Genomic DNA, 27,723 nt, shown 5'->3' with positions numbered 1-27,723 from the left:
GAATTCTAATATCGCAGAATTACAGATACGCGATATAAACCAATGTTTGCAAAGGATCTTATGTATTTTTTTACTTAATATATGATAATCACTGGCAAAAATCATCCTTTTAACTGTCGATTTATCATTCTTACCCTCAATTTTGTTTTTTTAATAAATCTTGCGTAGAGATTTTCATAACATCAATAATCTCTCTACTGATAAAATTGGGATCATACCCCCTTTGAATAAATGCTTGGCCCATTTCTTGTAATCTAATCTCTGCAGTTTCATCATCTGAAACTATGCGTCTTACCCGCATCAATAGGTTTCTAGGTAATGATCTCTTCAAATGTGGGTGATGTGCACTACGTTCATGTAGGAGACTATTCCTATCCGTACTCTTTTTGAAGAGATCAATACCTAGGTATCCCTCATGTTTAATGACTGTAGTATCAAGGAAATCAATACATTTTTCACTGTGTTTCAGATTTAAAGTGATATGTCTAGTAGCCGTATTAAGAGAGTTCACAAACCTCACCAGGGACCCAATGTCGCCCAGCCACCCACCAAATATATCGTCTATATAGCGCCACCAAGTGGCGTCATATAGTAAAAATAATTCATGTTGACAGACAAAAGTCTCTTCATATACATTCATAAATATATTGGCGTATGTAGGGACGACATTGGATCCCATGGCTGTACCCTGCAATTGTTTATAAAATTGGTCTTGAAAGAGAAAATAATTGCATCTCAAAATGATGTCTAATAACTGCAAAATATAATCAATTTGTCTATTGTTGTATCTACCTGATTGTAACAATGTTAACTGTACCACTCCCATTCTACTTGAATGTATAATGGAAATATAAAAGCTAGAGACATCTAAGCTAAATAATATACTCTTATCAATAGGTACAGAAACCTTCTCCAATTTTTTTTTTTTTTTTCAAATATCTTTTTATTGTTGTCCGGCAAAGCAATACACACATTCCAGTTATTACATTTTGTGCGGCCATCATGTCTGGTGACATGATTTACATTGCAGTTCATAAATTAAATACAGTATAACACAAAGTAATGTCACATTGTGAGGAGTAGAATATTTTCTTCTTTTGTCCACACTTCGTTTCTGTCTTACATGATATCTATCTGGTCTGTGTGATTGCACTTCCCCGACATAATCTTTTTCCATTATCTTTATCACAAATAAAACTAAACTTATATTTAACCTAATCTAACTAATAACATTAATAAACCTAAAAAAACTAATATTGTTATCCTTGAGGCCCAGCGGAGAAAAAAAAAAAGGGGGGGGGAGGGAAGGCTGGGGGAAGAGGGGGAGGAAAGGAAAGGAGGGGGAGTCAGTCCACCTACGGAGTGATTGTCGTTTAAAATAAATGTGCCCACTCCCCTCTCAGTTCCGCTTCAGTAAAAAGAACTGAGTCCTTAAATGGGGTCAGGATAAGTCTCTGAATCTCCAATTCAAAGGTAAGTATGAGTCTGCGCCATTTACGCAGGAATAAACCCAGCCTGTTCTGAACATCCATCCTAACATCCATTTGTTCCGTAAATATCTGTGTTCTAAGTAGGTTCCTAAAGCCCCGCAAAGGAGGGGCCCTTTCTTATTGTCCAGTTTTTTAAGATACATTTTCTAGCTAACAATATTACTAGACTCAATACTGCGTCCTGTTGTCTGTGTTGTGTTTCCCAATGTAAAAAGAGGATAGTTTCTGGACTGAGCGTGAGGTGTATCTGTAAGGACTTATTGATCCAGTATTGTATTTTATTCCAGTATTGTCTGACTGACGGACATTCCCACATATAATGTAAGAGAGTAGGGGCCTCTACTGCACATCTCACGCATTGGTTAGGACGCATAGGCACCCATTTGGCTAATGTTCTTGGTGTGAGATAGGCCCTATGGAGGAAACGTATCTGGGATTCCCTGTACATGGCGGACAACGTGGCTGATTTAGTTAGTTCGAGGCCTCTTCTTATGTCTTCCCAAGTAATGCCCTCAATTCCTACACGGGACCACCCTGCTTGCACTGAGTCCCTTGTGCTCTGTGCTCTATGCTGCATGAGTGTTTGATAGATTTCCGATAGGGAAAACTTACCCATTGTGTACAGTGTTTGTGAAATGCGGAAGGGAGAACCCTCCCAAAATTCAGGTGCGTTCCGAGTTAGAGTATTGATATAGTGGCGTACCTGTAGAAAGGCAAAGAAATGTGTTCTCGGTATCCCAAACTCTCTCTGTAAAGCACCAAAATTTTTTACCTCTTTTGTTAGCGGGGTTAATAATTGTTTAAGTGATTTCAGTCCTTTCTGTTCCCAGACCACGAAGGGCTGGGTTTCCGAACCCGCCGGGAAGTCTGGGTTTTTGACAATAGGCAGGTAGCTTGAAGCATGACAGGATTTCTTCAGAAACTTATGAGCCTGATGCCAAGCCTTTAATGGTTCGCTGAATAACATATTAAGGCCCAGAGCCCTCACAGATCTCATGTTTGAGATGTGTGGTAGGTATGCCAGGGAAACGTCCCCCAAAACAGCCTGCTCCATAGAGGGTTGACAAAAATGATGAGTTCCCACCTGCCAGTCCAGTACTAGGCGAATCAGGGCTGCCCAGTTGTACAGCCTGAAGTCTGGCAAAGCCAGGCCCCCATTAAGAAAACCCATGCTCAATTTTTCCCTCGAGATCCGTGGCTTACCCCCCTTCCAAATGAAGCGGGTCGCCGCTGAGTTTAGCATTTTGACATCAGCTTTACTTAAGAGTAGGGGGAGCATAAGAAGCGGATAAAGAAGGCGGGGGAGTATCACCATTTTAAGAAGATTGATCCTACCTGAGAGTGACAAAGGAAGGGATCTCCAGCTATTCATCTGCGCCTGCAGTTTTGCGCATACGGGTGTCAAATTATTAGCGTATAGCTTGTTTGGGTTTGCAGAAATCTTAATGCCAAGATATGTGATATCATGTTTAGCCACCGAGAACGGAAATTCCCCGCTTGAGTCAACTTTTCTGAGGAGCCAACCTTCTCCAATTTTTTAAGAAAATCCCCTGTATCCTGAATATATGAAGATGATTCAAGAACAAATTACTTTAATATACGATCTAAATAAATAGAGATATTGGAAAGGACAGAGCCAGTACTGGCCACAATAGGCCATCCCGGGGGGGGGGTTATTTAAGTTCTTATGAACCTTAGGTAAGGTATTTATATAACAGGTGTCCTAGGGTCTTTACAAATCAGACATTTTTCAGTTTTAGCATCAATCAAGCCATCCTTTATAGCCCTACGAATACATGTTGTAATCTCTTTCTCAATATCAAAAATAGGGTTATAATCTATAGCTTTGTATATGCTGCAATCAGCTAATTGGCTCTTAATCTCTTCAATATAATAGTCCCTTTTAAGGACCACAGTTGCTCCACCGTTACCCACTGCTTTCAGCAAAATTTCTTTCCTGTTTTTAATAGACTTAATAGCCTCAACATCCCTTCTAGTAAAATTACTGGCATTTCTCAATACATTGCACTTAGTTGTTTTGTTTTTAACTTTATTAACATCATTGTGTACCAAAGATATAAATGTATCAACACTTCTATCATAGACACCGGGAATAAAACTACTTTTATTTTTCAAGCCCAAAGCTTGTATTTTTAACTCGTTAATTGTTGGCTCATTTACATCTTTAGTGCAGGGTGCAGACTTATTTCCCTTTGGGACAATACAATTACTCTTAGAAAAAAATTATTTAAATTTAAGACTTCTAAAGAATTTAAACAAATCAGTTTCCAATTGAAAAAAGTCACATCTATTTGATGGGCAAAACGACAGTCCCTTATTTAGAACTTGCAATTCCATATCTGTAAGATCAGTTCCAGAGATATTGATTACCAGACCGTCATTAGATCGATTGGTTTTATCAGCAATACTCACAACCGGACTCTCCTGTCTTGTACCTAGAAGCCAATTGATGCGAGTAAGAGGCATAGTTTCAGATGATGAAACTGCAGAGATTAGATTACAAGAAATAGGCCAAGCATTTATTCAAAGGGGGTATGATCCCAATTTTATCCGTAAAGAGATTATTGATGTTATGAAAATCTCTAGGCAAGATTTATTAAAAAAACAAAAGGCTTTTTTTTTTATGATTTTTTTTTTTTTTTAAATATCTGTTTAGCTGTGATGGACCCCCCCTTAGCCCCCCACCTCTCTGATCTCCCCCAAACAGCTCTATAACCCTTTCCCACAACCTATTTGCTGCCATCTTGGGTACTGGCAGCTGTCTGCCAGTACCCAATTTACACTACATTTTTTCTGTAGTGTAGCTGCCCCCCACTCAATACCCTCCTCCCTCTCCCCCTCCCAGATCCTTTTGACAGTTATTTCCCCCCTCCCTCTCCCTCTCTCCCATTCATTCATTCATTGGTGGCAGTGGTTGTTACGCAATCGTGCACGCGTGCTCCCTGCAGGCCCCCGCACGCTCCCGGCACCCGCCGTTCACATTGCACATTCAGGAACCGGATGCCGGGTAGTGATGGGCCACCCACCCGCCTCCCTGCAGCTGCTCCCACCCACCAACGATCGGGCCCATCGCTACCGATGCAGAGAGGGCCACAGAGTGGCTCTCTCTGCATCGGTTTTGGAAAAAGGGTATTGCAGTGATGCCTCAATATCGAGGCATCACAGCAATACCTTGAAAGCGGCTGTAAACGATCAGGATTGCTTCCAGCCACTTTAAACCCTGATGTCGTACAGGGTACGTCGCTGGTCTTTAAAGACCAGGTTGTGTGCGACGTACCCTGTACGACATGCGTCGTTAAAGGGTTAAATAAAGTAAGTTTTGTTACTCTCCACTTGCTGCCTGCTTGCTCTATACCGTTTAACCCCTAATCCGCTGCTGGACCAATGAGAATCCCTGACTGCCGGTGATTAAGTCTACTGGGTGACCATATTGATCCCAGCTCGCCTCTGTAACACCAAGGGAGGTGCTCCTCCAAATGTGAGTGTTTTTCATTATTACATCATTGTTTTACATCGGCAATACTAGGCCATATAGGCACAATTCTGTGCTTTATATTGTCCTCTACAGACCATTACCAATCCACCAGAGGCCAGTCTTCTGGGTGACTGATTTTGACCCCAGACTTCTACACCACTAGGGGTGTCTGATCTCATGTGAGTGCAACCATTTCACCCTCACTATATCGAAATATTTTCTACAATATTGGGCCATGTGGCGCTTCTGTCTTCCTCTTTTCACTGCAGATTACTGATTCTGGGTCGCGGCCTTGATCCTCCACAGACAACTGCCTTGATTGTACCAACTGATTTACCCACATCATTATCATCTACAAATTATTTAAGGGCTTTTCTTCTTTTTTTTTATTAACTGTAGTATATGTATTTTGTATCTATTACTTTTTATCCACCATTGTGCATATTGATATACTAGTGCTACTATATATATTGCCACCATTGTGCAAAAACTACCTGTGTACACATTTAAGGGCTCCCCCTATTATATATATTTTTTAACATTATTATAAGTGGATTTCCTCTCCCAGTGGTATCGACCTCTGCTACGGGAGTTGCTCCTGCCATACTCATCTGGTCCAGCACCCAGTATGCGCCTCTGGCTTGAGCCAAGGCAGTAACAGCAGCTAACAGGTCTGGATTAGACTTCATGATGAAACAGGTAAGTGTGAGAAAAAGCAAGCTTCTTTCCACAATTACCCTCTCACTCTTTTTGGAGCTCTTTTCTAGCAACCCCCACCTATTTTATCCACCTAGGAGGCCCCACCTATCACCTCCTCTCACTGACCTTCCACCAATCCAACTCACACCTATAACAGGGGTCAAACGCCCCTCCCTTGTATTTGTCTCGTCCAGGGCTTCCTGGAAACTCTGCAGTAGAAGATACATAAGCAGAGTTTCAGGGGAAGTTACAGCTTAAATAGGGTGAAGTAGGAGGACCAAACTTAAAGGGGCAGCAGGATCATTACAAGCATGTTCCCGCTGTGTTTCCTCCTCACTGGCCACAGACTCTGTATATTTTAAAATTAAACAAATAAGATGTAAATGTTATAGTTGAAAGTGTATTAATGAGGCTGCATTAGTAATTCAATTATATCCAAAAGAAATCAATACAATTTACTTATTTAAAGACCCGTATTTCGGATATCTAGATGGTCAATATTAATTTATTTTTGTGTGCGTCTTAAATATGTTTAAATGCACACATAATCTGGAGACTAGATACTAATGTGATAGCTTTTCTTCAAATACAACTTTCTCAAGGTAATTCTAAATGTATTTTTGGAAAATAATGTTTAACCCCTTAACGACCAAGGACGTGCAGGGTACGTCCTCAAAAAAAAGGCAGTTAACGCCTGAGGACGTACTCTGCACGTCCTCGGTGTGGAAAGCAGCTGGAAGCGATCCTGCTCGCTTCCAGTTGCTTTCCGGTTATTGCAGTGATGCCTCGATATGGAGGCATCCTGCAATAACTCTAGATGGCCATCCGATGCAGAGAGAGCCACTCTGTGGCCCTCTCTGCACCGGACATCGATGGCCGGTATCGTTGGTGGGTGGGAGCCGATTTGGGAGGCGGGTGGGCGGCCATCGATGGGCCGGGTAATGTAGAGGGGGGCGGGATCGGGGGCAGGGCCGATGGGGGCGCGTGCACGGGGGGGCGGCGGGTGGGCGCGTGCACGGGGCGGGAGCGGGTGGGAACGCTACACTACAGAAAATATAACTTTGAAGAGTTTGAGAAAGGGGTATTTTAATTTAAAAAAATATAAATCAAAGGTATCTAGGAGGGGGTGGGGGGTTGGTCTTTGGTGGGGCAAGGAGCTACACTACAGAAAAGGGGAAAAATTAAAAAATATCAGCAATTTTATTCTAAACTGGGTACTGCCAGCTGCCAGTACCCAAGATGGCGGCCATTAAGACAGAGGGGGAGAGTTAGAGAGCTGTTTGGTGGGGGATCAGTCAGGTTGGGGGCTAAAGGGGGGTCCTACAGAGCAGCATATGTAAATATGCCTTTTCTTTAAAAAAAAAAAAGCCCAAATATAGCTTTTATTTTAGTACTGGCAGAGTTTCTGCCAGTACTTAAGATGGCGGGGACAATTGTGGGGTGGGGGAGGGAAGAGAGCTGTTTGGGAGGGATCAGGGGGTCTGATGTTTCAGGTGGGAGGCTAAGCTCTACACTAAAGCTAAAATTAACCCTGCAAGCTCCCTACAAGCTACCTAATTAACCCCTTCACTGCTAGCCATAATACGTGTGATGCGCATTTAGCGGCCTAAGTACCAAAAAGCAACGCCAAAGCCATATGTGTCTGCTATTTCTAAACAAAGGGGATCACAGAGAAAAATTTACAACCATTTATGCCATAATTGCACAAGCTGTTTGTAAATAATTTCAGTGAGAAACAAAAAGTTTGTGAAAAAGGGAACTTTTTTTTTTATTTGATCGCATTTGGCGGTGAAATGGTGGCATGCAATATACCAAAATGGGCCTAGATCAATACTTTGGGTTGTCTGCTACACTAGACTAAAGATAAAATTAACCCTACAAGCTCCCTACAAGCTCCCTAATTAACCCCTGCACTGCTGGGCATAATACACGTGTGGTGCGCAGCGGCATTTAGCGGCCTTCTAATTACCAAAAAGCAATGCCAAAGCCATATATGTCTGCTATTTCTGAACAAAGGGGATCCCAGAGAAAAATTTACAACCATTTATGCCATAATTGCACAAGCTGTTTGTAAATAATTTCAGTGAGAAACCGAAAGTTTGTGAAAAAGTGAACGATTTTTTGTATTTGATCGCATTTGGCGGTGAAATGGTGGCATGAAATATACCAAAATTGGCCTAGATCAATACTTTGGGATGTCTTCTAAAAAAAAATATATACATGTCAAGGGATATTCAGGGATTCCTGAAAGATATCAGTGTCCCAATGTAACTAGCGCTAATCTTGAATAAAATAATTTGGAAATAGCAAAGTGCTACTTGTATTTATGGCCCTATAACTTGCAAAAAAAAGCAAAGAACATGTAAACATTGGGTATTTCTAAACTCAGGACAAAATTTAGAAAATATTTAGCATGGGTGTTTTTTGGTGGTTGTAGATGTGTAACAGATTTTGGGGGTCAAAGTTAGAAAAAGTGTGTTTTTTCCATTTTTTTCTCATATTTTATAATTTTTTTTTATAATAAATTATAAGATATGATGAAAATAATGGTATCTTTGGAAAGCCCATTTAATGGCGAGAAAAACGGTATATAATATGTGTGGGTACAGTAAATGAGCAAGAGGAAAATTACAGCTAAACACAAACACCGCAAAAATGTAAAAATAGCCTTGGTCCCAAACGGACAGAAAATGGAAAAGTACTGTGGTCATTAAGGGGTTAAAAAAAGCAAAATTACGTTAGACAAATGGAAAAATTTGCATATAATGCTTTGGAACGGATGGAGGACTATTGGGCGATCTGGGAAGATTGGATTGCAATCCAATAATTGTAGGTACGCGAGAGTAAAATTACCCAGCAAATTGGGCGGAAACTGCCCAAGAGTAAATTCTGTTTTCATAATTACTCCTTTTTTTTTTTTTTTTTTTTTTTTTTTTTTTTTTTTTTTTTTTTTTTTTTTTTTTTTTTTTTTTTTTTTTTTTTTTTTTTCCCCCTATATTTTTTTCTATCCCTCTTGTTTTCCCCCTTTTTTCTTCCCCTCTCCCCCTCCGCTAGGCTGAATCCCTGACCCTTTCCCCTCCCTTTATTCCCAAAACATGAGACCAGTTGAGGCAATATGGCCGATTTGTTACAGTTTAGGGTTCACAGTTGATAACCCAGTTTTCCAGCGTTAAACACAAAATATATCCGGTATGTCACCTGGGATTCCTATTACATTGATCGTGGTACTATCACTAAAGTTTCTATGTATGTACTGTGGCCACTGTATAACTGAACCTCTACATGAATGTACCGAGCTTTGATGTGAATTGTGAATCACCTGTAACGCTTTCATGGTTTTCCTGTAACTTTCTACTATTGTATGCTATTTTGAACCTCAATAAAATTTGTTTAAAAATTTAAAAAAAAAAAAAAAAAAAAAAAAAAAAAAAAAAAAAAAAAATTACGTTAGACATATCCATAATTTATTTTGATTGTAAATGAGTTATGAGGTGGATGAAAAGCGATTATTAAATGTCCTTACCAGAAGATGAGAAGTGCAGGTTCCCGTTATCGATCCCTCCTTTGATCCCGACTAGGGCCACCTCGGAGTTGTTGGGACGCAGCATTTCCTCCCAGCGGCTGTAGACAAATCTCTGCTCCGGCCCGCCACCGGTCCCGGTAGTTGCTTGCCTCTCCATTTTTTTTTTAAGCTCGCTTTTGCAGTCCCGGTAGCGGTGCTGTATAGATTTCAAGTCCCTCCTGAACTCCCACATTGCGTTGACAGCATCCCTGATCTCCCCCCACAATCTTTTCTTCGCTAAAGGGGTGGCCTTTGGTGCCTGCAGCCTCGTAGCCCTCTCAATATAGGCCATTATATGGGTCTCCTTCTCCTCCCTGCTATACCTCTCCTCCCTCTGCCTGGGCTTCCCCTGTGATGTGAGCCTCTGTTCTCCGGACTGTATTGCACCCTCTCTGCTCTCCTGCTTTGTCCCACTGGGCCCAGCCACTTTTTCATCTTCAACAATGTGGCTTGGCCCACCAACCCTGACCTCTCCCCCTTCCTCTATAATTCCTGTCCCCCTTCTTCCCCCCCCTTCCTCTCACACTCTCTAATCTCCTGTCTCATCTCGTCTCTAATCTGCTGCATAATCTTGGCCCTAATCTCGTCACTAATCCTCCCTCCCGCCATACTTTTTCAGAAGGTGAAAGTGCACAAATGAAAGGGGGTCAAAATAATGAAAAAAGTGAAAAGTGCTCAAAGTGTGAATGGGTTTTCGAAAAAAGGGTAAGGGGTATGAATAAGCACAGACAAAGGCATACAATTTACTAAATGAGGGTGTTTAAACAATAAGTTGGTCTAAAATGAACAAAAAATAACTCTAGATATGTTTAGTGTGAGACTATGAGGGAAGGGAGGGTATATGGGATGGGCATAGGTTTAAAGCGAATGGGATATGGAGAGTATGTGTGTGTATGTAGTGTTACTGCTATGTGTATGTATGTATTGAATGTGTTTTGTGTAAATGAAAGTAAATATGTTTAACTATGTGTAAGGAATGAAAACCAAAGCAGCACTCGCACACTCACCCAGACAGATTTGTACACAAATACAACTCTCTCTCTCACACTCTATCTCTCACTATATATCTCTCTCACTATATCTCTCTCTCACTCACTATATCTCTCTCATTATCTCTCTCACTATATCTCTCTTTCACACTCTCTCTCTCTCTCTCTCTCTCTATCTCTCTCTCTATCTCTGACTATCTCTAACCTCCAACGCCTAGACCTATACCTGTCTTGAAAAAGCAATACAGTCAAGGCAGCCATGTTCAGAGCGTGCTTATATACCCTATGAAAATGCTTAATGATGTACCGGTTTGCAAAGTAAACGAGGTCCATGTGTGCTGTTGTGAAGATTTGTATGTGTGCAACGTGGAGCAGTTGTTTGAATTTGCGCATGCATTGCTCAAATTGAGTTTCATAATCAACATAGTGATCGTTTGCAGAAAATTATCATAATTTAGTATTGCAAAATCCAAATTATAATTTTTGATCGTATCGTATTTGTTAAATTTTCTAAATATTTTATTTTAAAAATCTTTCCTAAGTTCCAAAGTTTCGTTTGTGTATAAGTGTGTAATTTGTTGTTGTTCTTCTTTTCTTCCGTGATGCAGATCCAAACGTATTTGTTGAATCCTTTTTGTAAATGTTATGTAGAATTTGTTGTAAATAATTGTGATTGTTGAATGCAAATCTACTATGTTGTGTGAGCGATTGTTGTTTGTACATTTGACATGATTATTTTTGGTGTCCATTAAGTTGTATGTGTAATGTGACAGAGCAATGTGTAGTTCTCGCGATATCGAGTGTTAGATAAAAAATCTGTTTACTTTTCTGTTTGATCTCTACAATGGAATCCATTAAGTAGTCATGATTACACAAGTGAAATAAACGCGTTATTTGTGTTAACGCAATGTGTAATGGCGTTCTTTTCAGACTTGCTATGAAGAGTGCGCAATAAACATAACGCATGTGCTATTTGCGAAAAGCCATAATGCAAAACTCGTAATCTAGGCGAATGTCTTTTACACTCTACTCCAAAATCCCATTTAATTATAGCTGTTTATCTTTCGTTATATATGCATATGTAAAACTTTTAACCCCTTAACGACCAACGACGTATGGGGTACGTCCTGCAAAAAAATGCAGTTAATGACCAAGGACGTACCCCATACGTCGTTGGTCTTTGAAAGCAGTGGAAGCGATCCTGATAGCTTCCAGCTGCTTTCATGTTATTGCAGTGATGCCTCAATATTGAGGCATCCTGCAATAACTGTTTTTAGCCATCCGATGCAGAGAGAGCCACTCTGTGGCCCTCTCTGCATCGGCTACCGATGGCCGTTATCGTTGGTGGGTGGGAGCTCATCCAGGGAGGTGGGTGGGCAGTTATTGGTGGAGGAGGGGGGAGGGATCTAGTGCGGGTGCGGGTGCGTGCATGGGCGCGCGCACGAGAGCCGTGCACGCGCGTGCACGGGCGCGCGCGTGCACGAGAGGTCTATCAAAACAGCATCAATATGCTGTAGATCTGGAGGGTGGGAGAGAGGACTGGGGAGGGTGGGATTTTTAAATCAAGGCATCTGGGAGAGGGTGGGGGGTTGGATGTTGAGGGGGGGGGCAGCTACACTACAGAAATAAATAAAATATTTAAAAAAATAAAAAATAAAAAATACATTATTATTTTTCAAACTGGGTACTGGCAGACAGCTGCCAGTACCCAATATGGTGCCCAATAAAGGCAGAGGGGGGGTTAAAGAGCTGTTTGGGGGGGGATGAGGGAGGTTGGGGGCTAAGGGGGGTCCTACACAGCAGAAGAATTATTTTTTATTTTTTTTTAAAAACCTAAAACTTTTATTTTAGTACTGGCAGATTTTCTGCCAGTACTTAAGATGGCGGGGACAATTGTGGGGTGGGGGAGGGAAGTGAGCTGTTTGGGAGGGATCAGGGGGTGGGATGTGTCAGGTGGGAGGCTGATCTCTACACTAAAGCTAAAATTAACCCTGCAAGCTCCCTACAAGCTACCTAATTAACTCCTTCACTGCTAGACATAATATACGTGTGATGCGCAGCGGCATTTAGCGACCTTCTAACTACCAAAAAGCAACGCCAAAGCCATATATGTCTGCTATTTCTGAACAAAGGGGATCCCAGAGAAGCATTTACAACAATTGTAATTGCACAAGCTGTTTGTAAATAATTTCAGTGAGAAACCTAAAATTGTGAAATATTTAAAGTTTTTTTTTAATTTGATCGCATTTGGCGGTGAAATGGTGGCATGAAATATACCAAAATGGGCCTAGATCAATACTTGGGGTTGTTTACTACACTACACTAAAGCTAAAATTAACCCTACAAGCTCCCTACATGCTCCCTAATTAACCCCTTCACTGCTGCGCATAATACACGTGTGGTGCGCAGTGGCATTTAGCGGCCTTCTAATTACCAAAAAGCAACGTAAAAGCCATATATGTCTGCTATTTCTGAACAAAGGGGATCCCAGAGAAGCATTTAAAACCATTTGTGCAATAATTGCACAAGCTGTTTGTAAATAATTTCAGTGAGAAACCTAAAGTTTGTGAAAAAATTTGTGAAAAAGTGAACATTTTTTTTTATTTGATCGCATTTGGCGGTGAAATGGTGGCATGAAATATACCAAAATGGGCCTAGATCAATACTTTGGGATGTCTTCTAAAAATATATATATATATGTTAAAGGATATTCAGGGATTCCTGACAGATATCAGTGTCCCAATGTAACTAACGCTAATTTTGAAAAAAAGTGGTTTGGAAATAGCAAAGTGCTACTTTTATTTAGTGCCCTATAACTTGCAAAAAAGCAAAGAACATGTAAACATTGGGTATTTCTAAACTCAGGACAAAATTTAGAAACTATTTAGCATGGGTGTTTTTTGGTGGTTGTAGATGTGCAACAGATTTTGGGGGTCAAAGTTTGAAAAAATTGTTTTTTTTCCATTTTTTCCTCATATTTTATAATTTTTTTAATAGTAAATTATAAGATATGATGAAAATAATGGTATCTTTAGAAAGTCCATTTAATGGCGAGAAAAACGGTATATAATATGTGTGGGTACAGTAAATGAGTAAGAGGAAAATTACAGCTAAACACAAACACCGCAGAAATGTAAAAATAGCCTTGGTCCCAAACGGTCAACAAATGGAAAAGTGCTCTGGTCACTAAGGGGTTAAGGTAGGTGCCGGATAAATTGCAGTATTAGTTGTGATAATAAAGATTCCTTTGTGTACTGATTCTTTAGACGGTGGGTACTGGAGAAAAGTTCACACAACTGGCTATCCTTCCCATAACACCACAAAATGGCTCCCAGGCTTAATCTCCAAAATGTTCTCAGGTTGTACCAATATGGAATACCCTACTGACAAGATGTTAGTTCTAGCATTGTCAAAGAACAGTGATACACATATATAATAATTATATCAACATTTCACAGAGAGATGAGAGAGTTAGGATTCTCCTAACATGGAGTCAATGCTTTCCTTCACATAACATAAAATGGCTTCCGGGCTTCATCGTCAAAATTTTCTCAGGTTATACCCATATGGAATACCCTGCTAGCATTGTCTAGGAGTAGCGATATGCATACATAATACTTATATCAAAATCTCACAGGGAAATGAAAGTTGGGATTCTTCTAACATGGAGTCAATGTACATTATAGAGTTTTAGTACCAAGTTCTCTGTTTATCTCTAATATAGTTGTTTATATTTTACTTGTTTCCCACTGTTAAGGACAGAAATTTTAGACTGCAAGACTACCCTTCATAAGCTGTGTCTCATTTTAGCATTTAGTCTGCTAGTAATTTTTTCATATATTCTCTATATAAGATGTGGTCCTAATTTATATAATGCATAATAATTCTATATTCTTCAAGGTCCAAGAGTGACCATTTGTAGCATAAGATTTCCTCTGTATGTAATGCATGTATCATTGGGCCCATGAGTGACCCTTAGAAAAAAGAGAGGACTTAATAAGATCTATTAGACACTTAGGGGGCGATTTATCAAAGCTTCAACTGTGAATGCGCTGGAATTCCGCGTCAAATTAGACGCCAACTTGATCCGCCGTAGTTAACACAGCATCAATGTTGAAATCTTTGACATAATATACGCTTCCGCAAGATCAATCCGATGCAAATTGATGCTTGCATTATTTGAGAGTATTACTGATCAACCGCCTTCACATTCGACTCTATTCAAGCGTATTACTGATGATCCACTTTCACATTCGACTATATTTGACCCTCTTACCAATTTATCAAATATTCAACAGGTACGCTCGCGTCTACTCCAAACCTATCTTTCCATCCGCCACCTCTGAGGCCACCAATGCCCTAGAAATCAGTGGGAGTCTGAAAAGGTTTTGTTCTATGTTGTTTGTCATCGCAGACAGTTAACAATGAACATACAGAATATTTTTAAATTTGCAATACTTTTATGACACGGAAGGAGGATATTAATATCTGAATCATGAAGTATAATAAAAATGTTTCATGGGGGGCGGGGCTAACCGCCAAGGCTAGAAGACGCATTATTAAGAGCTCCAGACCCTAACCGCTGAAAACTAAGCTTTACCCTCGATAAGAATAAACTATTCAGCTTGTGTTGGAGGATGGTGACTCAGGAAGAAGCCTGGGATATGTGATTAGAATATTGGTGGCCGTACATCCAGTGCTGGGCTGAAAAATCTGTAACAGAGCTCCCTGTCACGCACCGAGGCGCCATTTTGGTTGAGGATCTATAACTACCCATTATGGAGATACATGTGTTGTATTCTGATATCAGAGAGCTAATAGAAGAATATGGCCAGAGAATGTGTGAGAGACTTGATGCTCTCACTGAAAAAATTCAAGAGACACGTTCGTGCCATATCACCTCTGCTGAATTACAGAAGACTGCGCAGGAGCCGCAACGGGACATAGTGTCTGCAGATCCACAGCGGGACCTTCCGCTGCAGATGCCGGTGAGTGCAGACATCAAGCAAGAGCCCTACCTAACTTCTGTCACCATGAGCGACATAAACATAAGGGGAGCGACTTGGTGTGAACTACTGCGGGGGGCGGGCGCAGACCCTGTGGGACAGATCGGTGTTTGTGCTCTGTCAACTGCGCGTCCCTCTGTGGAAAGTCATGCGGCTATGTTGCGGAGGCCTGGCTGGGGACACTTTCATGGTAGGCAGATGCCCTGGACTTGGTGCCATTGTTTTTCCTGGGCCCCCCGGGCTGGCTGCTCACATCTGAAATCAGGAGGGTTTGCGCGCATGCAAACGGGATGAATAAGACATAAAAGAGAAAGTTGTGGCCACCGGAGCAGCTGTATTGCACATGGGACACCTAATGCTACGGTTACCTGGAGTTTTCCTCTATATTTAGATTGGCAATCTATTTATGAAGACACAATGTCGGATCCCCACTAGAGAACTAGCTCCTGCTCATACATATTAACTGCCACATCTGTTTGTTGTTAGTACAGTGCATATAGCCCAACTTTTGCCATTCACATTAGCCTAAACTAGGAGTACCTCACATTAGTACTATACTTTGTTATGCTCTCTTATTTGTAGACAGGGGAGGTTGCACTATATGTTTAAATTGCCTGCCTGTAACTCAACTCAGATCATATGTGTACACCACCCTTGATACTATAACCTCTTCTTTTTTTTTTGCATACCTACTGCTGAGTATATGTATTGTGTTGATTATGATCTAGACTGAGAGATGGTATTTGTTGAGCCTGGTGACCTAAACCTCATAACTACTTGAGCTATGATATTGACTGCCATGCAATGTTATTAGTTTATATTACATCATTACCCACTACTGTTCAGTATCAATATTATTTAGATAGTTTGGAAGATAGTCTACATACCATATCAGTATATCACCATGTATGATAAACTTAGAGCTCTGTCTATAATGTACATTCTAGTTAAGATTGTCCACATGCTTAGGTGTCCTTATTAAGATCTGTCATTTTTGGCTAACCTTCTGCCCGCCCCCCCACCCCCACCCCCCTTCCTCTCCCCTTCCTCTCCCCTTCCTCTCCCCTTTCCTCTCCCCTTCCTCTCCCCCTCCCTCTCCCCTTTCCCCTTCCTCTCCTCCTTCCCCTCCTCTTTCCTCCACCTCCTCCTCCATCCCCTTCCTTCCTCCTTCTTTCCCCTTCTCCTCCCCTTCCCTCCTCCTTCCCTCCTCTTCCCCCTTCCCTTCCTCTCCCCCTCCTTCCTCTAACTTCCTTCCCCTTCCCTCCCCCACATTACTTCTGTGCGGTTGGGGATGATTCCCCTTTTTCTGCACCCTTTTGGCAGAGTTTAGTAGCCTCTGCCCTACCTGTAGAGCCATGACCTAGTTTTTCTTTCCCACTGCTACATGATAGATTGGCTCTCAGGGGTTCAACACAAGATTATTGATTTTGTAGTGATTTCCTGTTTTCTGTAGTCTGCTTAAGATATTAGTTTAGAGATTGCCTATGTTTTAATGGAGGCTCAGCATCAATGGTTAACAGATTATATAATTATTAAGAGAGGTTTTACTCTATGTTTTTCCAAATAATGATCTATACAGAACTACCCTGATGCCTTTATTGTGCTTTACTGTATTGAGATTATATATACACCTCATATTCTGTATTTATCCCACATAGGTTGAAATTGCAATCTTTACTATTATCTACTTTGCCATTTCCTCATTTGTTTTGTTTAGCTTTGGGTCCCACGATTGGACCTGCTTGTCTGAGGATCTCGCAAAACTCACAAGTTTTAAAAAATGAGGTGCCCATTGTGTAATGTCATGTCAGTATAATATAAGTTGTATAATGTATCCTGATGATGAGACTGCTGTCAATGCGATTTTTAACCTCAATAAAAAACTATTTAAAAAAAAAAAAAAAAAAAAAAAAAAATGTTTCATGTCCTTTTAACCTTTTGTGATAACAAAATATATTAAGATCTGCCCTTATTACTAAATAAAATCAAGTAGGAAGATGTTACCCTACTTATGAGTTATGTTTCATCTCTCTGTCGTAGAGTTCATTACAAAGCAAGGGGACAAGTTATTATTTATACAGGAATGAAAGAAAGGAACACAGTCCCTGACTTTTTGGATGCAGAAGGAGGAGATTAATAAACCAGCAACAGGCTACACAAGTAGATGTGCGTCAACAAAAACGCATAAGAGTAATAAATACACCTATTGACCCCTAAACCACCGGACCCCCACATTGCCAACACTATAATAAAGTATTAACCCCTAAAGCTCCAGCCCCCCACATCATAACTACTAGACTAAACCTATTAACCCCTAAACATCCAGCCCCCCACATCGTAACTAATAAACCTATTAACCCCTAAACTGCCGGCCCCCCACACCCCCTAACTTTAAATTAAAACTTACAATATAACTATCTTAAAATAAATAAAAACTTACCTGTGAAATAAAAAAAACTAAGTTTAAACTATAAATAAACCTAACATAACTATTCTAATAAAGTAAAAAAAAACTACCAATTAAAAATCTAAATAAAAAAATTTAAAAATCCTAATACTACGAAAAAAAATTAAAAATATCAAAAAATAATAAACACTAAATTTAGAAAAATAAAAAACTCTAAGCTTACAAAAAATAATAAATGAAATTATCAAAAAATAAAACAATTACACCTAATCCAATTGCCCTATAAAAATAAAAAAGCCCCCCCAAAATAAAAACACTAACTAACCTAAAATAAACTGCCAATAGCCCTTAAAAGGGCCTTTTGTAGGGCCTTGACCTAAGTTAAACAGCTCTTTTACCTAGAAAAAAAATACAAAGTCCCCCCAACAGTAAAACCCAAAACCCAACCAACCCCCCAAAATAAAAAAACCTAACATACCCATTGCCCCTAAAGGGGCATTTGTATGGGCATTGCCCTTAAAAGGGCATTCAGCTCTTTTACTGCCCTTAAAAGTGCATTCAGCTTTTTTACAAGTCCAAAGCCCTAATCTTTAAAAAAAAAAAAAAAACACCCAAAAATAAAAAAACACTAACCCCAGAAAATCTTCTCACAGTTCCTGAAGTCCAGTCACCCATCCTCATCCAGACAGAGAGAAGCTCTATCTTCATCCTGGCGGCGCGAAGTGAAGCTATCCTGGACGGCAATGACATCCTGCAAGGAGCGTCCTTTCCATACGATCACCGCCGTACACTGAAGTTGAATGCAATAGGGTGGTGATCGTATGAAGAGGACACTCCATGCAGGATGTCATCCCCGTCCAGAATAGCTCCGCTACGCGCCGCCGGGATGAAGATAGAAGACATCCCCGAGATGGATGAAGGTGTCGCCACCTAGATGAAGACTTCTCGCGGCCTGGATAAGGATGGATGACTTCAGGAACCGTGAGTAGATTAACTGGGGTTAGTGGGGGGTTTTTGGGGTGCTTTTTTAAGATTAGGGCTTTGGGCTTGTAAAAGAGCTGAATGCCCTTTTAAGGGCAATGTCCATAGAAATGACCCTTTAGGGGCAATTGGTAACTTAGGATTTTTTAAAACTTAGGTTTTTTATTTTGGGGGGTTGGTTGGGTGGTGGGTTTTACTGTTGGGGGAACTTTGTATTTTTTTTCTAGGTAAAAGAGCTGTTTAACTTAGGGCAATGCCCTACAAAGGCCCTTTTAAGGGCTATTGGTAGTTTATTGTGGGTTAGGGGTGTTTTTATTTTGGGGGGTTTTCTATTTTTATTAGATTAGGTGTAATTGTTTTTATTTTTGATAATTTCGTTTATTATTATTTGTAATCTTAGAGTTTTTTATTTTTCATAATTTAGTGTTTATTATTTTTTGTAATTTTAGATTTTTCAATTTTTTGTTGTTGTTGTATTAGGTTTTTTAACATTTTAAATTTAGGTTTTTAATTGGTAGTTTTTTTTTAATTTTATTAGAATAGTTATGTTAGGTTAATTAATAGTTTAAACTTAGTTTTTTTTTATTTCACAGGTAAGTTTTTATTTATTTTAAGATAGTTATATTGTAATTTTAATTTAAAATTAGGGGGTGTTAGGTTTAGGGGTTAATAGTTTAATGAAGTGTTTTGCGATGTGGGGGGCCGGCAGTTTAGGGGTTAATAGGTTTATTAGTTACGATGTGGGGGGCTGGAGGTTTAGGGGTTAATAGGTTTAGTTTAGTAGTTATGATGTGAGGGGCTGGAGGTTTAGGGGTTAATACTTTATTATAGAGTTGGCGATGTGGGGGCAGCAGTTTAGGGGTTAATAGGTTTATTTAGTGTCGGCAATGTCGGGGTGCCGCGGATTAGGGGTTAATAGGTTTATTTAATAGTCACGATGTGGGTGGGTGGCAGATTAGGGGTTAATAGGTTTATTTAATAGTCGCGATATGGGTGGATGGCAGATTAGGGGTAAATAGGTTTAATATAGTGTTTGTGATGAAGGGAGGGTGGCGGTTTAGGGGTTAATAGGTTGTTTATGGGTGTTAGTGTACTTTGTAAAATTTTAGTTATGAGTTTTGTAAAACATTTTTGTTTCGTCAAATCCATAACTACTGCTCTCGGATGGCGGAATGGATCTGTCGGAAATAGGCTGTAACAAGCATTTTAGCCGGACCGCACAACCTGTAATGCGGCGCTATGGAAAATCCCGCACTCAAACATAATTTGTTTGAGTGCGGAATGGACATTGCGTTACAGGGTAAAATGCTTGCAGTATAGTTATACTGCTGCGACTCGTAATATGCTTACCCGGCCATTCCAGCGTAATGGACACATTTTCAGAGGTAATAGCCGTACTGCAACACTTGTAATCTAGCCGAGTATAACATAATTTGTTAATAATATTTTGCACCATGTTTAATGCATGGAACAACTACTCCAGGAGAGATGCATAATCACGTGATTAATAAAATAAGCGAATCAAAAGTTAACATACGTTTTCTACTCTCAATAACTAATCAAATTGGTCAATACTGGTGGAATTGATGTTGCAGTAGTAGTGTTAGAGACGACAAAAAAGGGATTATAGCATTCATGAGATGATGGGACGCACGTACCGCATATCTGTGAATTTGTATAAGGTGATATAGTGACCTTCACAATTTAATAATCACAAAATACACAATTAGCCAACATTTGTAAGAGTATTATAATCAAATAAAATCTGTAAATGATATTTGATTCAATATAATCTTAAGCAGAAAGGCATAGTCTACTTACAATTAAACTGCCATGATTCAGATAAAGCAGCAATTATAATCACCTCTATAATGTTTTACGATTATCATTGTTTGATTCCTTCTCTTGAACTGTTTTAGAATTTAAAGGTTTAATCTAAAAGGCCAGCCCATGATTTTAACATCTGTGTAGTATTGATCTTGAAATAGAAACCGGAAACAATACACAGGTGTAGCAAAAAACAAAACTGGGCCAGCACTTAAAGGGCCATAATACCCAAATGTTTAAACACTTGAAAGTGATGCAGCATAGCTGTAAAAAGCTGTCTAGAAAATATCACCTGAACATCTCTATGTAAAAAAGGAAGATATTTTACCTCAAAAGTTCCTCAGTAGCCACCTCCTATTGTAAAGGATTTCTAAGCAGCATTTTAGTGTGTTTGTCCTGGGACATCCGAAGGGACTAGCATTGTGCACTCTCATATTATTTCACCAATCAGGTAAAGGAAGCTTACTATGAAATCTCATGAGAGTTATGTCAAATCTCATGAGATCACAGTAAGAGTTCATGACCTCAGCACTGCTGATGCTGATTGGCTGCTGTTCATTTCTTCATTTTTTTAATTTTTTTTCCCTGCAGCTGGGAGCAGCTGAGTATAACTTTTTACACAGAACTTACTCTGCTGAGCTGAGGAAATTGTGAGGTAAAATCTCTTCCTTTTTTACATAGAGATGCTCAGGTGATATTTTCCTGTCAGCTTTTTACAGTTATACTGCATCAGTTTCAAGTGATTTAGCATATGAGTATTATGTCCCTTTAAAATTGCATCATTTGTGAATGAAAATAAATTAAAAGATGAATAAGACATGTAAATATGTTTGCAAAAAAAGAAATAAAACATATATATATATATATATATATATATATATATACACAAGTATGTGCAAAGAGATGGGTACATATTTGAGCATTTTATGAATCATATAAAATTGAGTATAAAAAGTAAGATAGAAGCTTTTTGCAAAAATATATACTGTATATCCACAGGTACATTTCTGTGATATTTATTGTTTGTTCAGGTATAAATCTAACTATTTCAAGGGCATTAATAGATGAAACATAAAAGAGTAGCTTTAGAGAAATGTGCTTGTTCATGGATAATGGTATAAATAAAGTTGAAAAAAGAAGACAAAACTATCTTCATTTTATGGATATTCAGGGTAGATAATTTGATAAATGAGGATATCCGCAAAATCGATTACTCTTATTTATCAACAGTCCGATTCTAATAGCACCGGAATTAATGCGCGTGTATTTGACAGACATATTGATAAATAAGACTGTCGAATGTAGATTTGCGGCAGCGATGTTTGGCGAGCGTATTGACTCTAGTGATGTCGCGAATAGTTCGCCGGTGAATAGTTCCCGGCGAACATAGCTTGTTCGCGTTCGCCGCGGCAGGCGAACATATGCGATGTTCGATCCGCCCCCTATTCATCATCATTGAGTAAACTTTGACCCTGTATCTCACAGTCTGCAGACACATTTCAGCCAATCAGCAGCAGACACTCCCTCCCAGACCCTCCCAGCTCCTGGACAGCAGCCATTTTAGATTCATTCTGATCCTGCATTCTTAGTGAGAGGAGGGATAGTGTAGCTGCTGCTGATTTTATAGGGAAATTGATAGCTAGGCTAGTGTATTCAGTGTCCACTACAGTTCTGAAGGACTCATCTGATCTCTGCTGTAAGGACAGCACCCTAAAAAGCCCTTTTTAGGGCTAGAACATCTTTTTTTTTTTTTGCCTGTGTAATTTTGACTGTGAAACATCAGTCTGCAAGTGTAATCTAATTGCAGTTGCCTGCCTGCAGTGCCCCCACTCATATCTGTTGTAACAGTAGTGTAAATTTTGTAAAAAAAAAACTTTTTTGACTGTGAAACATCAGTCTGCTAGTGTAATCTATAAGCAGTTGCCTGCCTGCCAGCGTGTGTGCCAGGCCCACTTGCCAACTAGTGCCACCACTCATATCTGTTGTAACAGTAGTGTAAATTTAAAAAAAAAAATGTTTTTGACTGTGAAACATCAGTCTGCTAGTGTAATCTAATTGCAGTTGCCTGCCTGCCAGCGTGTGTGCCAGGCCCACTTGCTAAGTGCCACCACTCATATCTGTTGTAAAAGTAGTGTAAATTTTGTAAAAAAAAACTTTTATGACTGTGAAACATCAGTCTGCTAGTGTAATCTAATTGCAGTTGCCTGCCTGCCTGCCAGCGTGTGTGCCAGGCACACTTGCCAACTAGTGCCACCACTCATATCTGTTGTAACAGTAGTGTAAATTTAAAAATAAAAAACTTTTTTGACTGTGAAACATCAGTCTGCTAGTGTAATCGAATTGCAGTTGCCTGCCTGCCAACGTGTGTGCCAGTCCCACTTGCCAACTAGTGCCACCACTCAAATCTGTTGTAACAGTAGTGTAAATTTAAAAAAAAAAAACTTTTTTGACTGTGAAACATCAGTCTACTAGTGTAATCAAGTTGCAGTTGCCTGCCTGCCAGCGTGTGTGCCAGTCCCACTTGCCAACTAGTGCCACCACTCATATCTGTTGTAACAGCAGTGTAAATTTAAAAAAAAAAACATTTTTGACTGTGAAACATCAGTCTGCTAGTGTAATCTAATTGCAGTTGCCTGCCTGCCTGCCAGCGTGTGTGCCAGGCCCACTTGCCAACTACAGGGAGTGCAGAATTATTAGGCAAATGAGTATTTTGACCACATCATCCTCTTTATGCATGTTGTCTTACTCCAAGCTGTATAGGCTCGAAAGCCTACTACCAATTAAGCATATTAGGTGATGTGCATCTCTGTAATGAGAAGGGGTGTGGTCTAATGACATCAACACCCTATATCAGGTGTGCATAATTATTAGGCAACTTCCTTTCCTTTGGCAAAATGGGTCAAAAGAAGGACTTGACAGGCTCAGAAAAGTCAAAAATAGTGAGATATCTTGCAGAGGGATGCAGCACTCTTAAAATTGCAAAGCTTCTGAAGCGTGATCATCGAACAATCAAGCGTTTCATTCAAAATAGTCAACAGGGTCGCAAGAAGCGTGTGGAAAAACCAAGGCGCAAAATAACTGCCCATGAACTGAGAAAAGTCAAGCGTGCAGCTGCCAAGATGCCACTTGCCACCAGTTTGGCCATATTTCAGATCTGCAACATCACTGGAGTGCCCAAAAGCACAAGGTGTGCAATACTCAGAGACATGGCCAAGGTAAGAAAGGCTGAAAGACGACCACCACTGAACAAGACACACAAGCTGAAACGTCAAGACTGGGCCAAGAAATATCTCAATACTGATTTTTCTAATGTTTTATGGACTGATGAAATGAGAGTGAGTCTTGATGGGCCAGATGGATGGGCCCGTGGCAGGATTGGTAAAGGACAGAGAGCTCCAGTCCGACTCAGACGCCAGCAAGGTGGAGGTGGAGTACTGGTTTGGGCTGGTATCATCAAAGATGAGCTTGTGGGGCCTTTTCGGGTTGAAGATGGAGTCAAGCTCAACTCCCAGTCCTACTGCCAGTTTCTGGAAGACACCTTCTTCAAGCAGTGGTACAGGAAGAAGTCTGCATCCTTCAAGAAAAACATGATTTTCATGCAGGACAATGCTCCATCACACGCGTCCAAGTACTCCACAGCGTGGCTGGCAAGAAAGGGTATAAAAGAAGAAAATCTAATGACATGGCCTCCTTGTTCACCTGATCTGAACCCCATTGAGAACCTGTGGTCCATCATCAAATGTGAGATTTACAAGGAGGGAAAACAGTACACCTCTCTGAACAGTGTCTGGGAGGCTGTGGTTGCTGCTGCACGCAATGTTGATGGTGAACAGATCAAAACACTGACAGAATCCATGGATGGCAGGCTTTTGAGTGTCCTTGCAAAGAAAGGTGGCTATATTGGTCACTGATTTGTTTTTGTTTTGTTTTTGAATGTCAGAAATGTATATTTGTGAATGTTGAGATGTTATATTGGTTTCACTGGTAAAAATAAATAATTGAAATGGGTATATATTTGTTTTTTGTTAAGTTGCCTAATAATTATGCACAGTAATAGTCACCTGCACACACAGATATCCCCCTAAAATAGCTAAAACTAAAAACAAACTAAAAACTACTTCCAAAAATATTCAGCTTTGATATTAATGAGTTTTTTGGGTTCATTGAGAACATGGTTGTTGTTCAATAATAAAATTAATCCTCAAAAATACAACTTGCCTAATAATTCTGCACTCCCTGTAGTGCCACCACTCATATCTGTTGTAACAGTAGTGTAAATTAAAAAAAAAAAAACTTTTTTGACTGTGAAACATCAGTCTGCTAATGTAATAGAATTGCAGTTGCCTGCCTGCCAGGACACACAGATACAGGCAGCATCCTCAGTGCAGTAATATAATAGGAGCATCTTGTGGGTGGAGCATTTTCTGTTACCCCAGGAAGTGATTGCACGCGCAGTGACATCAGTGAGGACAAGGAACGGGACATGGCTAGCTTGGTATCCAACCTTGTGCAAATGGGGAGTTTGCGGTTGTGCAAATGGACTGTTAGCGGTTGTTTGCGGTGCGTTAAACGGGGAGTTTGGTCTGTCACTGTGAAGCGGGCGTAAACCTTACACTACCTGAATGATACAACATCATACCTGATGTTTTAAAGCACGTTATTCCAAACAATTTAGGAATTTTAGGTGATTTATGCCCTTTATGGATTAACTATGTAATTTTCCATGGGAGTTTTGCCATGGATCCCCCTCCGGCATGCCACAGTCCCGGTGTTAGTCCCCTTGAAACAACTTTTCCATCACTTTTGTGGCCAGAAAGAGTCCCTGTGGGTTTTAAAATTCGCCTGCCTATTGAAGTCAATGGCGGTTCGCCCGGTTCGCCAGTTCGCGAATTTTTGCGGAAGTTCGCTGTTTGCGAACGCAAAATTTTAGGTTCGCAACATCACTATTGACTCCAGAGAATGCCCCGAAATTGGCGTTTTGATAAATCGGCCCCTTAGTATCTTTATTATGAGACATATCATGAGTGTCCCATTTTGATCTAGGAGGAATTTATATTTCTTAAAAAGAGGTTCCATCTTCATATGCACCTTAACTGTCCTGATGTCTTAAAAGATTGGTTACTCAGAAAATACCATTATATAATATAGTTATAAGTGAGTTCATTTTTGTAATAGTGCAACAACCTGTAATAAGCCACTTGTCTCTTTTGTTGAACATTTGTTTATTGTTGTAAATGCTAACAACCTCAATAAAAAATTGTTAAATCTAAAAAAAAAAAAAAGATACTAGCATACAGCTGGCAAAATAAATCATTAAGACCTGCTGGTGTAAAATCCTTAGAAAATATGGAGAACTTTAGATACACTCAAGGAACACTCCTTTCCAGCTCAAGGAACTCCCCTTTCCATCCCCCTAAATGATTAATACAAAGTGCTGGGAATGCCCCTTTGAGAGACATAACAACATTTGTCTTTCTTGAATAAATAGATAATAAATAATTTGATCCTAACTATGTATATTCCTGCCACTAAAATCTTGCTGGAAAAAACTTGGTGCAAAATCTACCGAAAAATTGCTGAATACAAAGAGATTCCTAATCACCTCTTGTCACATCTGTAAGTTGTGAGATCAGCAAAATGTAATCAAAAGAGGTGCATCTATTTATGTCTCGCTGCACAGAATGAATCCCACTGCCAAGGATACTGGCATTACAAAAAAAACACCCTCTTTACAATATACTACTCTAGAATATGCACACAAGTGTTTTGAAAAAAGTTCAAAAGAAATAAAAGAAAAATAAAATAGATAAAACCTTGTCAGTTTTGAAACAGTGAGATAAACACTAGTTGAGGTATTTCACAAAGACAATACAGCCTTTATGATATCCAGATGTTTGAATGAGATTTGGGGGAAAATCCCTGTCCCTATGCCTCTGTCTATTCTGAGAAGGTTCTTGTTCTATACAGTAAGACTACTTTACCCTTATAAAACAGACTTGGGAATATTTTACAGTAAGGAACATTTATAGAACACATTTAGCAAGCATGTTTCATGAGTATCATAGTTGTATTTGTTGCTTTTTCACATTGTTTGCAGTTTTTGTTTGCTGTATTAGGGCACTTAAACAACTTCATACTTTCCAAAATCTACTAGATGATTTCCGGGATGTGGGAGGTTAAAAGCTTGCGGACAGTGGTGGTAAAACTGTATTTTGTGGGTGGAGCCATGTGTGGGAGGGGCAGGATTACGTGTGGATGGGTCGGGTTACTAGTGGTCTGTGGGCAGTGCTCAATCAGACCTTTAAAGGGACAGTAAAGTCAATTTTTTTTCTTCATGATGCAGATAGAGCATGCAACTTTAAACTTTCTTATTTACGTCTATTATCTCATCTTCATTCTCTTGGTATCCTTTATTAAAAAGCATACCCAGGTAGACTCAGGAGCAGCAATGCAATACTGGGATCTAGCTGCTGATTGGTGGCTGTACAAATCTGCAGCTTGTCATTGGTTCACCTGATGTGTTCAGTTAGCTCCCCATAGTGCTGTGATGCTCCTCCAACAAGGATACCAAATGAATAAAGCAAATTTGAAAATAGAAATAAATTAAGTTGTTTCAAAATGTGTGCTCTATCTGATGTATGCTCAGCCGTTAAAAGGCAAAAAAATGGCCTTTGTAGTGGGCTACAAAACAAAGGGCTTGTTAATAGAAAATGCTAAATGGAAAATTAAAATAGCAAAATATAAATAGATCAAAATATAATGCTATGTTTTACAGCAATAAATTACTATCAAACGTTTCATAAACTATTAGTTTGTACTTACGTTGTGAAATTGAAGGCTGCAAAGTGAATATTATTCTTAATTAAGACTGTAAAATTTTCAGCACTTCCCAGTACAGCAGGGCTAGAAATATAAAAATGAAATATCTTAGTAAACATCAATTTTATTCTCTGAAATAATACATCAACCTGCCCTGTATACTTGCATGGTATAGGAATATTTAAATAAAGTACATATCATCTGTCAGAAATGTCAAGTCCGATAAACAATTTTATGCATATTCATTTTATGCATTTTTAGAGTCTTTAGTCTTTGAATTTTTTAAAGCAAATGATTAACAGCACACTGTGTAGGCTTCTTATGTAATGATTTGTGATAACCAGGGACGTTTCTAGAGCATCTGGCTGCCAGAGCAAAATTCTAAAATGTATCTTCTCCTACCCAAATTCTTAAGTGTGGCCTTTTATGGTTCACTGCCATTAATTT

At 39.6% G+C, this 27,723-nt stretch overlaps 1 protein-coding gene across 1 annotated transcript in view; it reads right to left on the bottom strand.

Moving 5' to 3' along the window:
* P2RX7 (purinergic receptor P2X 7) overlaps positions 1–27,723 on the bottom strand; it is a 187,085-nt gene that overhangs the window by 89,041 nt on the left and 70,321 nt on the right. Inside the window, exon 6 of the mRNA XM_053699761.1 lies at positions 27,280–27,360. Coding sequence (XP_053555736.1) covers positions 27,280–27,360 — 81 coding nt within the window. The remainder of the gene's footprint in view (positions 1–27,279; positions 27,361–27,723) is intronic.

Source organism: Bombina bombina, chromosome 2 (genome assembly GCF_027579735.1).
Source record: "Bombina bombina isolate aBomBom1 chromosome 2, aBomBom1.pri, whole genome shotgun sequence".
NCBI classification, from domain to species: Eukaryota; Metazoa; Chordata; class Amphibia; order Anura; family Bombinatoridae; genus Bombina; species Bombina bombina.
This window is presented reverse-complemented; position numbering and strand designations above follow the sequence as displayed.